The 17,634-nt window shown below is 39.2% G+C and overlaps 1 protein-coding gene across 19 annotated transcripts in view; it reads right to left on the reverse strand.

Annotated features, from left to right (window-relative positions):
• ATF7IP (activating transcription factor 7 interacting protein) overlaps positions 1-17,634 on the reverse strand; it is a 112,160-nt gene that overhangs the window by 57,213 nt on the left and 37,313 nt on the right. For 11 of the 19 annotated variants that reach the window (XM_074826854.1, XM_074826858.1, XM_074826853.1 and 8 more), the window contains one exon: positions 660-1,717. In XM_074826854.1, coding sequence (XP_074682955.1) covers positions 660-1,717 — 1,058 coding nt within the window. Of the gene's footprint in view, positions 1-659; positions 1,718-4,378; positions 4,922-7,066; positions 7,241-7,550; positions 7,771-17,220; positions 17,415-17,634 lie in introns of those variants that run through there. The other 8 variants (XM_074826845.1, XM_074826848.1, XM_074826851.1 and 5 more) reach the window with 8 other exon arrangements.

Below are 17,634 nucleotides of genomic sequence, written 5' to 3' on the forward strand. Positions count from 1 at the left end.
TTTAACATTAAAAAATCTTCTGCTAACTACATGAAGAGACTACCAGCCTTCTACACTTTCGAATGTTAATCAGTTAGCATAGTCAGATAAAATTTAGATAAAAACCACTATGAGTTAAATGAATAAAAGGTATACAGCATGAAAACCATGACTTGTGTTTTTCCTGAAAACTTCCTAATACTGTCTTTTGGTGAAAAAAATAAATTTGAAACAAATGGGACTTGTGGCATGCCTGGATTACCAGCATGTTATTCTTGCTATCTATTTGCATTAAAAGAAAGTTGAAATGCTTTCTTCTGCTCAAGAACAGTAAATGAACACATTTCTATTCCCACAAATCTTTCTGTTCCATCTCTGGCAATTACTCATCTTTCCTCTTCTTCCACCACCACGCCACCCCAGTTTGCAAAGAGCATGAGGAAAAAAACCAAACCAAACCAAACCAAACAAACCAGATACCAAACATGACAGTTTTTTGGTGTTAAACTTTCTTTTTTTCTGGGCCTCAAATTCCATCCATGAAAACTGTAGACTACATAACACAGAATTGGTGGGTAAGACTGCCTTTTTAATTTAGAAACATGTCACAAGTGTGTCATTTTAAGAAATGAACAAAAACATGGACTTAAATCAAAACTACCAATTTCTAAAACTCTTACCTGGAAGACTTGACTTGTTTGGTAGTAGCACTTCAGCATGTTCCTCCTTCTCATCACAGGGATCCTCTTCATCAGACAGTACTAAGAAAGCCTCTTTTGGCAGACTTTCATTGCTTTCCTGCTTGGATGGTGAACCCAAACAGTTGTCTATTTTCTCTTCTAAATCTGGGACTGTGTCATCCCCTGGAAGCAGAGAACTTTTAGAAAAACAGCTCAGTTCATCTTCAGCAGGGGCCAGTTTTTCCAAAATTGGAATAATTTCATCTGTTTCCATAGTGTCAGTATTGTCCAAGGTACTTTCACTTGGCTCATCTGTCTTCTGAACAGTGGTTTCTGAAAGACCTGCAGTGCCGTCTTGTTTGTCCTTTGGTTCCTGGTTAGCTTCCATACTGCTAGAGATGGCGTCTTCTCCAACAGTGTCTTCAACAGTTACTTCTTCAGTCCTCTTTTCCTCATCAGATGAATTGGAATTAATTGTTAAGTCATTTGTTTCTCCGTTCTCTTCAGAAGAGTCACTAATATCACAAACTGATTTACTTTCACCTTCTGATGGGATGTTACTCTCTCTTTGGTCCAAATGATCTTTTGTATTATTTTCTTCATGGAAGTTATCTTTATTGCTACCAAGCACTCCATTTTCAGCTTCACAAGCTAAAGCACTATCAGTACTTTTATCCTGCTCAGGAGTAACATTCTCTGGAGGCAGCGTTAGAGGTTTGGGTTCTATGTCATTGATTATGTCCCCTGCCCTACTTTCAGGGCTTTTGGCTTCACTAATGTCATCAGAAGCTGTTCTTCCTTCTTCAGAGTTAGCACACAAGTCCACTAGGCCATTAACTTCCCTCTTGTCCTCCATACAGTCTGTACTGCTTAAAGAGGAATTTAAATCAGAATCTCCATTCTCATGCTTTCCATTTAACAGTTTAACTTCAGTTGTCTTCAACAGCTCCTCTTTAACCTTATAGACAGCTTCAAGTTGTTGTCGATCACTTGCTCTCATTGTTTTTCGTGCTTTAAAGACCTTCTTCTGAGGTTCATCTGTGCTATCCATCTTGACTCTTAAAAAAAAGTTCAGAAAGAATTGTGAAGGTAAAAATTACCAGATTACAGCATCCCTAAGACTGCAGCATTTAGCCCATTTTAAAGAAAACTGGTTTAACTGTTATCTATGAAAACAAACACACTTAAATTTTGTTTGTCCTCAGAAAAAGTGAATACAAGTTTCTACGTATACTGCACAAACACGTGTATGTGAAGATCACTGAGGTCACACCATAACATTATGTAGTAATAGTCTGACTATACATTTTACATCAGTTATCTTGTATTATTGCTATTATGCAAAGCCACATAATGAGGTTTTCTAGCTAGAAACAGATATTGTGCTAATGTAAGAGCCAAGCAGTCTCTCTTTTCGTAAAGAAGAAATACTCTTGGTCCATCAATTTACATTTATTTTATCTTTCCATATATCTTGCAGAGCCATTTGGAAAAAAATAGAAGATTCCAGGCTTGGCTAACCTTGAACAATTCCAAGAGATCCTAATAGGTGACTAGCTAGTGAGACTCTTCTGTTAACGTAGTACAAGGATACAAGGCCTTTATATTAAAATTAAGACAGACAAGTAGTTTGATCTCCCAGACTACAGTGCTTTCTTTTATAAGCATTTTATAAGCATTACCCAGAATTAAAAAATTCTTATATTACAAAATTCACAATTCTACCTTTCCTCTAACCAAAAGATATACTAACAGATTAATAAAATGTTCACAGACAACTTAAAATCAAATTCGTAAGTGAATCACCTGAGCAATCATAACAGATAAAACAAATTAGTATTTTTCTGCTCTGGTTTCCTTAATCATCTAAGCAGTCTTTCACTCATATTTTTAATATAAAACACAGTAAATACAAAGTAAAATGAAGGGCACTTCCTTTTTAAATTTGCCAAGAATAGCAGTCCTAAAAATCAAACATCAGAATACCCTTATATTGATGCATCCTTACTTTTTTTCTTTAAAAAAAAATACTGAATAAGCTTGAATTTCTAATATATTTCAAATTTACGTTTACTTCATATCTTAGGATATTACCCAAAATCTAGTTTTAAAAAAAAGCTCTAATACAGCTCTACAGTGAACCTGTACAAAAAAAAGGCTTCTCAAAATGCCACTGTTAGACGGTTATGAGTAACTCATGCGTATTTTCAGCTCAATCCCACAATCTTTTGCAACCAAAGAATATCCAATAAAAGCTACTGTAAGTGACAAAATTATAAGCATAGATGAGATTAAAAGATGAACACTAAACGCTGGTTAACAGCTAAATATCAGGTATCACTGCTGACCAGCCTTAAAGCGTTTCCAGCCATATCCACAAGGGAGCACACTGCAGCCAAGTAATGCATCTCCATGTGAGAGCCGAGTGAAAGAAAGAACAAATAAATCGGTAACCAGTCCAGACAGGTTTAGTCATACCGGGGCAAGCCAATCAGCAGCCACCTGATAAATACTGCCTTCCAGTCTTTCAAAGAGAGCAACTCCAGAGCAGATTTCAAGAATTCAGTTTTGCACAAATAAAACATTTAAAACTAGTAGTGTTCTAAATGAATGTATGTTGGTAGCCTCCCTTTATACTTAACTAACACAAAGTTTAGCTACATTTGCTATGCACTTCCCTCAACTGATGCCTGGGTATTTTCAGTTTTTACTCATTGTGTGACCAAGTCATAAGAAGGCTATGAGTGGCCCAGGCCCCAAGCCAATGGGCATCTTTTATTTCAAAGAAAGGCATTTGTACAGAACAGCACAAAAACGACTCCTGCATGCAGAGATAAGTGTGTAAGGGTTAAATGCTTTAAATATGGTAGTAGGTTTTGGGTTGCTTTTTTTGATTTTTTAAACATAAGCAATTTTGAAACCAACACACACAAACATTGTGTCTATTTGTTTAGGTACAATTTATGAAAATTCCCTTTTTCATTTTAAGCTTCAAAGTCATATATACTTCAGCATGAGACACACAAACACACCATTAGGCACCTCCCTTCAATAATATTTGGAGATTTCTTCCTCATGACCAAATGTGTGCTACCATGGCAAACCCAAAATGTGGCAGTGCAGCTAGGAATACATGAAGGATTCCTCAGCCAATTAGTTTTCCCTCTATATCTTTATTATTATTACTCTGTAGAGAGATCGCAGCTCTAAAGCAACAAAGCAAAATGTTAGTTTAGCTGCTATGGATTAGCCTATAATCGTGTACTCATATGAGCCGTCCAAGAGCTGCTTGAAACGTTAGCCAATCAGTAAGCAGCTGCCCGAATCCCGCCTGGTAACAGGCAGCAGACAAAGAGAAGGTCATGGAAACATGGAGGGGGGGTGGGGAGGGGGGGGTGGGGAGGGGGGGTGGGGAAGCTGGAATCTAAACAGTGCACAATGGGGTTTGCATGGTATTACCGGTCTAGAACAGCATCGGCACAGGGTTCCTGGCATGCACTCAGTGCTAGCCAAAAGCACCATAACCATAAGACATTTGCCAAAGCATAAAAACTACATGGAGGAAGTAAAGCCTTTGATCATGAAAATCAAGTGCTAAAATATGCAAGTCTACTTAAATGTAGCATAGCCAAACCAAGGAAAGCGAGGCAGCAAATGGTCAGGAGTATTTTGTTCTAGATGGAGAGTTCCAGAGAATGAAAGCGGTGAACAGAACCTACCTTTTAAGTAGCGGTTCATAAAAAGCAGTTTTCAGTTGAAATCCTTTTCTAAAGCAATGTTGATACAAGTTGTCAGAAATTTAAAAACTATTTTCAAAGAAGAAAAAAATAACCATTTGTGATCTATTCTTACAGAACATGCACTGAAATAACGTGCCAATTTTTTCTACCACTAATACAAGTCTACTGATCTGACTGAATGCAAGATACACACCACCAGCCTACTGAGATCCACATACAACTATGCCTTTATTTTAAAATGTAATAAACAACGCAGAGGACATATGGCAAGTGCAAATAATATTTCTTCTAGCACACCAGATGATTTGACTTTTCCTCCGTTTTAGGCTAAAATTATGTTAGTGTTGGCTGAACAAAGTGAAAGAAGAATGTGCCATTTTCTGAGAAAAAACTACATCACCATCCGGTCCTATTTCACCTAGCGCACATCCAGCAAAAAAAGGTCCACTTGTGATTAGAGAAAATCTTTAGCTTATTCCCCCTCTCCCCCGTGTTTAATATCCAATATCGAGGTTCGCGGTTTAAGAAACAACCGGCATTTTCCCTTGCGCAGAGCCTTGTAATTTCGCAGGCGTACCCGAGGGGGAGCCCGCTGCGGCCCCGCGCCCCCTCCGCGCCCGCACCCCGCGGGACGCGCCAGCCGCAGGTCCGGCCCTGCGCGGGAACGGACTCGAGCCCTCATCCGATTGGCTGGAGGGAGCAGCTGCACGGCAGCCAATCAGACAGCAGCTCCTTAAATTCTACCCAGCAACAAAGCCCCAGGAGGCCGGCAGCAAGAAGTCGGCCAGGGCACAAATACGAACACGGGGGGCCCACAGCGCAGGCGAGCCGGGTTTGCGTTAACTTAAAGTTTTCCAAAGAGCTGGTAAATGACGTAAGAATGAAGTTAAGGGTTTTCAGTTTGAGACCTGGTGCTGCACAAAAGCGGTAACCCACGAGTACAGTGCACAGACGCAATGAAGATTTGGTGTTTAATATGCAGAAGCATTTTTAGGCTATTTTAAGACTACCAAATTTCAGTGATGCTAAATGTTGAATCAAAAAACCTGCCGAGATCCAACCCGGGTTCAAGTATGTCAGCTGGTAACCTTTCTTCAAGTACTGTGCAGTGCCTGTGCTCTTCTAGTGTACTAACAGGAGCATCAAAATCAGTGGTTTTTCACAAGTGCAGTATGATTTGTGCCTTGAAAGTAGAGGCCATTCTTCCCCACCCTTGCAAACTGCCTTTTGAAGAACCACTTCAGTAAAACATTTAAGTCCACACATGTATCTATGCCCAAGAAAAATACCCAGATGTATGGTTACAGGTTCGGTAAAGCAGAATAAATTCACACTACAGTTTCAAACAGGTCATATAGTCTTGTGTACTGTACGCGATCAGCAACTTCGCGTACAAACCTGAACTATGCTCTTGTCACTGGCATTACAATGAATTGAGCAGTTGTCCTGTGCCTTCTCTACCTCCAGAAAATAATACCACCTTTGACTTTGGCTCATGAACCAGTTCCTCATACTGAATTAGTAATTTCAGAGTTCTCTTCCCATAAGGCTGCCATGCCTTGTGGGAAAAATAGGACTGTCAGGTCCATTTACACAACTAAAATCTTTGATCTGCTGGTGATTTTGCAGAATTGCCCTTACAGAGTTCATCAGTTTATGCCTTGATAACTACTACACATAAGATGCGTACTTTTGAAGATGGAACAGAAAACAAGTGCAAATCTTTCCTAGACAACTTTCAATTAAAATACATACTCTAGTTAGTCTCATACAAGCAACACAAGTGCCCTAAAAACATCTGCTCATTAGCATGTGGAGATTAAGCTCATTCTTTAAGAAAAGTTTTGTCTTTTTCTATAAACTAAGTTTTAACAGCCATTTAGGTCATTAAACCAGAACTGTTTGAGTAGAACTCAGAGCAACAGCAGTAGATACTTCCCACAAGTGTTAGAGATTTCAACTTTTATCAGCAACTCAAAACATAAGCTTTTGATTCAGCTGTGAGATCTCCAAACACTAAACAAGTACTGGTGTTTGAAATATCTGTAACAGCAAAATTCAGCTTTCTTACAGATTGATTTTTTTTTTTAGCACAAGCTAAAGCACTAAGTATATTTCTTTCTGTAAAAAACAGATTTATTAAATTTTACATAAAGCTGAATTTGGGCCTTTTAAGATACATTTATGGAATATTTTTATTATACACAGTTTAAATATTATACTACAGTTCCATCTTTGGCACAGGATTAACAGTTACCATTATCCTTAAATATGAGGAGCTAATAATTCCATAGAAGTGGACACTAACTGCCAGAATACATCTACAATTAAAAACTTACCCAACTGCCAATATTCAAAACTTAAAACCTGAACAACCTGAATTAATTGTTCATGTACATGCAGACCAAAAAATATGAGAAACTCTGAGGAAAAAATCCTTAAAAAAAAAAAGATGTTGTGTTCATGTTGAGGCTCTTCTATGCATTATAAAATACAGTATTTTTTCCTTTTATCAGTGAATTTCGAGTAAAAATTCAACAGGCTACAGCTGTAAAAAGATATCACTAATGTATGCAGAACTGCATCCTTTTAAGGCAGATCTCTTTACAAGTCTTCTGTTAGATAAAATGTAGAATAACACTATTCTAATAATAAAAATATATTTACCCGTAACATTCTGTAAAGAATTTTCTAAACTAGGCAGCTAACTGTAGTGATGTAACCTCGGCTTTCAAACACCTGCAACTTGGTGACATCAGACTTCAAGAGGTGAGCTGTCTGATGCTAATAGCGGTCCCCTGAGGTCGCTTCTCAAATGCCAGAAGAAACAGAAGTGAAAACCTGCAACAAAACAGGTGATGCTGAATTAAAATGTTAAGTGTCATGCATGCAAGTGCCTTTCAGAGGTTTTTTGCAGAAGCTACATTTTCTCAGTAACAAAAGATTAACAATTTAAAATGGAACCAAAATAGCCATTGATTAGTTGTTTAAGGGAACCTCCTCTTTTAGAAAGCATTATCAGTATTTCTTCTAGGGAAGATATCCTTTCTCAGGAGAGGCAGTGCACCTGCTGCTTTGCTTGTTTGTTCCTTGCTCAGACCAGTCCTTCCACACACAGAAGTCAGGGCTGAACTCCCACCAAGGGCCTCACCTCAGACTGGAGGAGGCAGGTCTTCAGTATGCAACGGAACCAGCTGTTTCATCAATTCAGCTAACTGAAGCCTAGGAGAAACTTTTCATAAATTTTGGGGGCAGGAAGACTATTTGCTTGTTTTCCACATGAAATTATGACTTTTCTTTCTGCGAGTGTCAGAGGGAGGCCCTGCAGCCATTTTGCTCCCTCACTAGCTCTCGGCCCGGCAGAGTCTCGCTTCTCCTGCCTGACGGCCGGGAACTGCGTGAAATTTGCATACCCGCTCGGGATTGGCTGCGGCACAGTTGATTTGCATACACCAATCCGCAACCGCGAGGCGGAACCACCCCAGGAGGCCTGTGCAAATCTGCCCAGCAACCGGCTAAAAATAGAACAGGCGCCCCGGGAAGCGATAGAGCGCGTCCCCGATGGTGACGTCGCGCACGTCAGCGACCCCGCCGCGGGTCGTCCTCCTCGCGAAACGTGCACCCGTGCCGCGGCACTGCGAGGCGGCGCGGCGGAACAGCCACCCTGCAAACACGAGGAACCAAGGGACACCCGATCTTCAAGTTTTGTGCCAAAAGCAGAGGCGTTAAGTGGGGGTACATGGCACACCTAACTCTCATAGGTTTTGGTGTGTTTTGTTGTTTTTTCAAAATAGAAAAAAATATTTCTTAAGTCATTCTCTTTTAAAATCAATACATCAACAATTTTAATCTGCACATCATCTTCCTTCTCACTTTCATTTCTAAGCAAACAGGAACAGAAACCATCTTTCTTACTCTGACTGTTTAATATCCTGTTATCAGTTCAGTGACATGAAAAGTGAGTCATCCACAACAGATGTCATGGAATCCTCATTAAATGTGGACTCTTATACCTGAAGTTACAGATTTCTTTTTGCCTCCTTGCCACACCTGTACAGTTTGTGCAAACTGAAGGCGGTGTGGGATTTGGAAAGGCGAGCAGGCTGTGACAAAGATAAACTCCGTAAATAGCAAGACATCCTGAGAATAAAAATTAAAAACAAAACGGGGTAAGGAAAGTACACAATTTTAAAAGGGTTATGTAAATACATGAATAACTTCAACAATGATCTACATGTACAGCATTTTACCATTTTCCACCTACAGAGCGGGTATCATCTACACAAATTTGATTTTCAGTACTACTGAACTGATGACATAAACTCTTCTGGCTGTAGCAGAAGCAACTAAAGAGGTTTCTGCACTTTCCCATCCATGACATCTGCCCCCAGGTTTTTGTTTCATGGAACCGGTTAAAGGCAGGCGAGAGCCAACAAAGTGAGATGGATGAGAACAGCACCCAATGCACATGGGACACATACGGCTGGCTGCCTAGTCCAGGTCTTCAGCAGCCTGAAAAGCACTGCCTCATACATAAGGTATACATAAGCACCTCTGGCATGTAAAAATTATTTTCTACGAGGCTGTCTCAATTAAATAAGGAGAGAGGGAAGAAAAGTGGCCAATGCAGATAGTCACAGAGTGACCACTGACAATGGTTGATAGCTTTTGAATGACTCCACAAAAACAATCACAAAAATTAACCAGAAATCCCAATAGGAAGGTTAAAGTGAAGGAAGACAAAAATTTGAATCTAAGAAATCTTCAAAATAACATTAGAAGGAAAAAAAAAAAAAAAGAACAAAAACTACAAAAAGAGTTTCTTGTAAAAGCTACAATGTACCAAAACTTTATTACCCATACCTACTGTTAGAACTATTTTTCGCAAGCATCCTTCTTTAAGGAAAGGTAGCTTACTCCATAGACGTTAGTTAGCTACTGCCAATAAATTTTGCTAGCAACTGTGCCCCCGCCCCCCCCCCCCCCCCCCCCGCACAGAAGACAGTTATTCATTCATCAGAGGCTAAATGTTTCCCTAAAGAAACTAATGTTGGGGAATGATGGGAACTGAAAAGCAAACTTATCAACCTAATATTCTATTAATTACTAGATACAAAAGAAAAATCAAAACGTGTGTTTTCAGTGCTGGTAACCCACTGCATTAATATGCTAAGAACCCTAGATAATGCAGGTAATTCACGTTTTTACAACAATAAGCAGTCACTCTCTAATAAATTTCTATGGCAGTCAATTTCTTATTATACCAACCATACAATAGAGTAAGATTTATTTACTCTAGTAAAAGTGTATAGCAGCAGATTAAATTCTCTTGGGTCAATGGGCAGACAATTACTTTTCTGTATTTGCTGCTAGGCAAAGATTTGTCATATGTCTCAAGCTTGTAAAGACTTGTAAGAAAAATTATCCGAGGTATTACCCAAACTACATGTTTCATAATCAAACACACAGGCAACCATCGCATAGATTATTCTTCAACTTAAGCTTGCTTAGAACAAGCTCTGCAGTCAGAGATTGCCAGACTTAAGTTTTTGCTAAATTGACCAAGGAACAGGAAGCAGAAAGCAGACAAACACAAGATGGTTTATGTAGTTCCAATCAAAGAAATAAACGTTAAGAAAAATAGAAATACTTTTGAAAGGGGGTTTGATCATAAAAAGTAACCTGAAATGGTATTAATTCTTGCTGTATTCTTCCTTTCTAGAACCTTCAACATATCCCTCTTTTCTCACTGTACTTGCTGCATAGTCACTAGACTTAAGATCTCGCTATACTCCATTTGCCCGAGTTGTTTTGAGATCAAATGCAACACCTTACATTTGTTACCATATATGACTCTCTTTTCTCATTAGTATCTTCTTGCCACACTTTCAAAATTCAGTGCAAGTAGATATAAATTTTGGAATAATGTCACATTAGTTTTAAGTGGCACAGTTGTATTTATCTGTATCAGCGGCACCTTAAACAAGCAGCAAAGCACGATATACCCTATTGATTTCTGAGGTGCTGACACACACCTGATGCTAATACACTCGTGTCAACTCAGTTATGTACTCTGGCAAACAAAGATATTTGAACAAAAGCAAAGGAGGACCAGAGGAATGTCCTGAAAGTAATCATTCAGTTGATGGGAAAATCCACAGAATCACAGAATCATCTAGGTTGGAAACAACCTTGAAGATCATCTAGTCCAACCATTAACCGAACACTGACCATTCCCAACTACACCATATCTCTCAGCGCTATGTCAACCCAACTCTTAAACACCTCCAGGGATGGGGACTCCACCACCTCCCTGGGCAGCCCATTCCAACGCCTAACAACCCCTTCTGGAAAGAAATGCTTCCTGATATCCAGTCTAAACCTTCCCTGGCACAACTTGAGGCCATTCCCTCTTGTCCTATCGCTTGTTACTTCATTAAAGAGACTCATCCCCAGCTCTCTGCAACCTCCTTTCAGGTAGTTGTAGAGGGCGATGAGGTCTCCCCTCAGCCTCCTCCAGACCAAACAACCCCAGTTCCCTCAGCCGCTCCTCGTACGACATGTGCTCCAGACCCTGCACCAGCTTCGTTGCCCTTCTCTGGACACGCTCGAGTAATTCAATGTCCTTTTTGTAGTGAGGGGCCCAAAACTGAACACAGTAATCGAGGTGCAGCCTCACCAGTGCCGAGTACAGGGGTAAGATCACTTCCCTGTCTCTGCTGGCCACGCTATTTCTGATGCAAGCCAGGATGCCATTGGCCTTCTTGGCCACCTGGGCACAACTGCTGGCTCATGTTCAGCCGGCTGTCAATCAACACCCCCAGGTCCCTCTCTGACTGGCAGCTCTCCAGCCACTCCTCCCCAAGCCTGTAGCGCTGCTGGGGGTTGTTGTGGCCCAAGTGCAGCACCCGGCATTTGGCCTTATTGAAACTCCTACAGTTGGCCTTAGCCCATTGCTCCAGCCTGTCCAGATCTCTCTGCAGAGCCTCCCTACCCTCGAGCCGATCAACACTCCCACCCAACTTGGTGTCATCTGCAAACTTACTGAGGGTTTACTCAATCCCCTCGTCTAGATCATCAATAAAGATGTTAAACAGGAGTGGCCCCAAAACCGAGCCCTGGGGGACACCACTCGTGACCGGCCACTGGCTGGTTAAATGGATTTAACTCCATTCACCACAACTCTTTGGGCCTGGCCATCCAGCCAGTTTTTTACCCAGTGAAGCGTGTGCCCATCCAAGCCGCAAGCAGCCAGTTTCACCAGGAGAATGCTGTGGGAAACGGTGTCAAAGGCCTTACTAAAGTCAAGGTAGACAACATCCACAGCCTTTCCCTCATCCAATAAGCAGGTCGCCCTGCCGTAGAAGGATATCAGGTTTGTCAAGTACTTGGTTCTTTAAAAAAAAAAAAAAAATTAAACATTTATTCTTCCTATCAATGTTTTTGAATGAACATTAGTAACAAAATTGCATCCACTCCACATAAAGTGTGTTAATATTACATGACATGGTACACAGTCATATTTGTGTATGAAGGATGAAATAAAGCAACAATATGATGCAAGCACTGGTGAGGTTACATGTGAATTCAGATCAGGGGCCTCAGACACGTTAAAGCTAACCGTTTAGTTTAACACAGCAAATACAAAAAAGCCAGCAAGTAAGAAACTCCTCAGCCCAGAACAGTTTTCTGATGCTATTAACCATGCAGCTGCTTCTTACACTTAAACCAGCATAAGACAGGGGCAGAATGGCAAAGGGAGAACAAGTTCAAGACTAGCATGTTGCATACCAGCCTTTTAATACCAACTTACATTACCTGTACAACTACAGCACTGAGCTAGATCAGGGAGCTTAACCTCCAGATACGAATTTAGTAGGATCAGTGCTTTATTAAACTCAGCTCCTTCAACTGCCTGACAAAACAGTCACAGGAATATCTGGGCTGTTGCACCAAAACATGCAACAGAACAGCTTTGGGTTTTCCGGGTGTCAAGGACTTGCTGTAATGGACAGGCAGACCTTCCAGAGGGTGACAAAGGTGTCCCATGAAGTCAGCTTCATCTGGTTATTCAGGCTTTTTAGGGACAGGGCAAGGAGGCTGTCTCCACACTGGTTTTGGATAGGGTATTAAGAAGAAAGGAAGACAAAATTTGCCTCTGCTCTATGAACAATACCAAGCTCCTAATGTGAATTTTTATTTAAATATTTCCAGACTTCCATACTCAATTACAGATGACAAGTGTTAATTATACTCAGTATTACAAATTCCATACCATGAGTATTAGTACAGAAAATATGGAGATCTGTACTATTCCATCCCTTTAAAAACATTTCAGTGAACATCCTGCAGCACTTGCAAACATTTTATTCTCTATTTAAAAAAAGAAAAAAAATTTTTGTGGTTGCTCATATACACGCTAAGCTTTTTGACAACTGACCTGATGGTAATCAAGTTATTACTAAACATTACTTTAAATCATATAACAAACTTTATTCCATAACGTTCTCAAGTTTTCCTGGTCACATGAAGCCAGGGTTACATGCATTTGAGCTGTAGAAATTTTCTGTGAAAAATCTCTACTCATTCATCTATTTGGATTACCCATTAATTTAGTGACTGAGTATCTATTTTAAACATCCAGGAAAATGAATTAAGAGTATATTTATAACCCACAGCTGGTTTGGATAGCTCTACTGAATATTCAGTTATCCCAACCAAACACAAAGTGTCATCATCACAAAGTTGAGTACTGCATCAACTAAAAAGGTCAGACTGCTGAGAAAAATCCATGTCTAGTGTGCCAGAGTATCCTCAAGGGAATAGAACTATTGAAGCTTGAAATGGCTTAGCCTAGAACTAATTACATTTTACATAAACATGATTTGCAAAATTCATGTGTCTGCATTTGACAACCAAAGAGAACAGTCATATGTGACAAGGACCAACAGGGAGAAGTAACCCCTTAAGGGGTCACAGATTATCCCAAAACTCAAAAGAAAATTTCTAATCTTTAGCAGAGGTTGACAACATTAAAGCATTCCCCACCTCAATCATTTTTGCTACAAAGACAGAAAACTGATTTCCTTGGCCCTATTCTTTTCTGAAAATAATAAACCAAAACAAAACCTAAAAGCTTAAGAAACCCTATTAGGAAAAAAATAAACAGAACACTTCCTTGTCCCCCCAAACACTAGTGCTGCTTGGCATATACCAAACAGTTGGAGTTTTTGTGCATCTAAACCTCTTCAATAAGCATTAAAGACTGCTTACAAGTAATAATTTGTGTTTTTTAATTACATAGTACAGTATGACTTCACAGTAAACACACATAATATACCTTCCTGTGCAGCTTATCATTTAGTATCTAGGTATTAAAATCACTTCTGGAGTTTCTAACCTCCAAGATAATTTGAAAATACACAGAACAACAAAGAAGCTAACCAAAGCAAACTGTAATGTAGCTGTATTAAGTTGCCAGAAGTCACCTATAAATACAGTAATTCAAATTTGATGCAGCTTTCCCGTCTCAGGAGAACTAGTCCAATGTCTGACCTGACCATTTGGGGACACACACTTCAAACAGTAACACATAAAAGTAGAGAAGTCTGGAGCACAACATTCCAAATACACCTACCAGCAAACCAGTTCGGATTAGATGACTCTCTCCTTTTATTGGTTACCTGCAGTCACACCTGTCTTCAACCCAGGTATCAAATGCTGATCTTGAACAAGGCATGCAGAAATTCTGTTACATTTATAATAGTGAAATAGTTTTCAATTAATATTCTAGATATGATCATTCTGATCTCAACTCATTTCATTCACTCCTTGAACCCCTAAGGAAGAATTTCACACACTGAAGTACCAAATCTGAAACCAGATACAGACAAAAAATTATGTATTAATTTAACAACAATTCAAAGATGCTATTAAACAGATGAAAATAAATTCTCATATATATAAAAAGCCAATAAAATTTCCAACAACAGTTTTAGACAAAGCTGTTTTATCTCATTTATCTTTTCTGTCTGCAGGCACACTTCATTGAGAACACCAATGTTTCCCAGACTTAAGACTACTGGAGAAAGAAAAACACATAGTTCATGCAGGGCAAGGGGAAACATGGTAGGGGGGAGGGAAAGACAGAAAAAAGAGAGTCAGACAGGAGATAGGAATCATAATTCTATCTGCATTATGAAAAAATTTAATTATGACCGGAGTCAGCAAGCAGTCAAATTTACTTTTGTTATGCTCGGTACTTTACAACTCCTTTTCTAACAAAGACCTGGCTTATTCCTCTACTGAATGCATGTATCTTGCACTTACTTTACCAATGGAGAAGTGAGCCATAGAGTGCTCACTGGCTTACTCAAGATCACAACAAAAAGCCTAGAAATAAAACCAACCAACCAACCACAACAAAAAAAACACCCTACAATTTGTGACTCTCAAGTCTCTCCTACCTTCATTTCATTTATGCCTTGAGTAAAAACAACAGTGAAACATCAGCAAACTAGCTACTTTCCAAACTGACTCAGTTTGTAAGATCAGGTCTCACATTAGATTAGATTCTTCTAATGAAAACTGATGTTGTCTGAAGAAGTAAGAGTGACATCTATGCTTTTTTTGCCCACATTTACATTAGTAGCCTATTACTATGACCACTTAAACTTGTATTTTGAATCTGTCCAGTACTCTGAGGTGGTTTGACAAATATAATGAAACTAGTAAGATCTTTTATTTAATAGAGTTAATGCAAAAAGGACACACAGCAAAAACTGCATGTGGCAACAGTCCTATGCCATTTCTTGATCTGTAAACATCTTTGCAGCTGCATGTAATAGAAGCCTAAGATGAACAAAATGTTTTCAATAGATTTTACGGGGGGGGGGTGGGGCATAGGGTGGTGTAAACTCCTATGCCCCTAGCACTTAAGCTTTTCTGAAGCCTAGTTCTTAGGCTATCCTACAATTATAAAAATTCCTAGCTCTTCTACGTGACAATTGGTAACATAAACTAACTATTTAGGTTTGCTTTTATTAGCCACTCTTTCAGAAAGTTCCAGCTGATAACCCAGGACTCAAAACAAAACCCCCCCCACAAAACACTAAATGCATAAATACAAAAGATCAACAGTGTGATCATTAGTACCTTTCCAGACTCATTTCTCAGTGAGTGAAACCTGTAGTAGAAATAACCTTAAGAACTGATCTCTATTTGTTCCATGATATGCCCAGATAACTAAACTGAGTTTTCTGTTCTTCAAACAAAATTTGTGTCTTGCACAGCTGAAATACAATTGAAGTAACCTGTGTATGTGCCACTAAGGCACTGCTGGAGAGCATCCTCTCTGGACAGGTCAGTACTAACCAGTTCTAAAGAGAAGCAGTACACAGATGAGCGTAGCGACTCCAAAAGACACCAACGCACGCATTTCCACTTCTAAACTCTGGTACCATCCAAAACAATAAGGCAAAATGAAAAAGCTTTATTTCTGTTGATACCATTGCAGGCTACCTTAAAAAAGTGGTTATGAGTAAGAAAAAACAATAAGCAGGCAGAAAAAAACATAAATACACACAAAATCAGAAAGCCTTTTCTACATATTTTCACATTAAAAAAATAAAAACAAAACTATGAAAACAGGAGATTGTTCCAGTTCTGCATAACATACTCTTGTCAATACATGCTTTAGAATTCTCCCAGGAGAGGGAAGAAAGCATCTCCTATGGCTTGTCCAAAGTTATACATGTGCCAACGGACACAGGTCTAAAGAGAAGCTACTGTATAAGAGCCCTGCCTCTACCTCAGTAGGAACACTAACTTGAGATTCCTTCTACTTCTATCCAACTAGCAATTCTCATAAAGCTTGTAGGAACCAGCTCCAAGGTTTCTATACCTTTAAAGTTTGGCTGAAATCAGTTGGTGGGTAAAGAATCATGAAAAGGAAGAATTTATGTCTCCATATAAGAAATAATTTTTTTTCAGTGGGAACAATGATTCACTGGAACAACCTCCCCAGAGATGTGATAAGATCTCCACTGCTGGAGGCTTTCAAGATGCAGTTGGACAGGGTGCTAGATAATCTCATCTAGGCTCCCTTTCCTAAGGAATGTTGGACCGGGTGATCTTTTGAGGTCCCTTCCAACCTGGGCTATTCTATGAACTTAGCCATAAAACTGCTTTTATGACTAAAATATCAGTATCAGCTGTCAGATACTAAAAAACCCTCTGAAACAGGACCTCTGAAGGTAGACAGATGACTAGTCCACCAGTCTCGTGAAGGAATGTTACATCTTTATCAGGAGAGCAGTAATTGCAGAGTTGAGGAGGTAGCTTTCAAGCTTCTAGCAATAAGCTAAGCCATTTGAAAAAAAAGTACTTCTCTTTGAATATGTTATATACATACACACATAAAAAAATCTGTTTTTATATACTTTAAATATTTTGTAGTTATACAGATATATATGGTTGGAGAAAATATGATCAGCTAGCTTACAGTAAGAAAAGTCTAAGAGATGGTAGTTAGGTTGTGAACATAAGGATCCAGTTTTACTTGCATAGCGTTTTAAGTATAATTCTTATATATGGAAGCTGAAAAATATATGCAAACAGTAGAAGATCAGACTGAAATAAGCAGAAGTGAACTTATCTTTAGCCACCTTCCTCCCAGGAAAATAAATTCAGCTTGTTTGGCATCTCTGGTCAGATATGCAAAAAATTGATACAATTGAACTAAGACTCTGCTTCTGAAATGTAATTTCTAATTTATATAAGACACAGACTCCTATCAGACCTGAGATAGGAATTCCAAGTACCTGACTTCCATGTCTTTGGTCAACCAACATGAGCTTCATTTTGGATCATCTTGAATTAACTTTTTGACTGTTTACTTCTCTGACATGGTGAGATAAACCATTCATTCAGTAAATGCTGCCAATAAAAATATAGAGAAACATACTTGAAGACACTGCAAGGAATACCAAGTTTAACAGGATCTTACAAGGTTCTTCAAGTTGCATGACATATTTTAGATGCAAACAGGTAGACAGTGGTTTTAATATTTGAGGGTGAAGCAGAAGTATAACAGTGTAGACAAACAGAATGTCACATAAACACTATTGTAAATGTCTTCGTTTTAAGGGCCAAGTACATTGCAATGCTTAAAGATCTCATTCCAGAAGGGGAAGGTTATTTTCAGAAGTTGAGACTAGGAACACTGAGCAACTGAC

The sequence above is a fragment of the Strix aluco genome, chromosome 5, assembly GCF_031877795.1.
Source record: "Strix aluco isolate bStrAlu1 chromosome 5, bStrAlu1.hap1, whole genome shotgun sequence".
In the NCBI taxonomy this organism is placed as follows: Eukaryota; Metazoa; Chordata; class Aves; order Strigiformes; family Strigidae; genus Strix; species Strix aluco.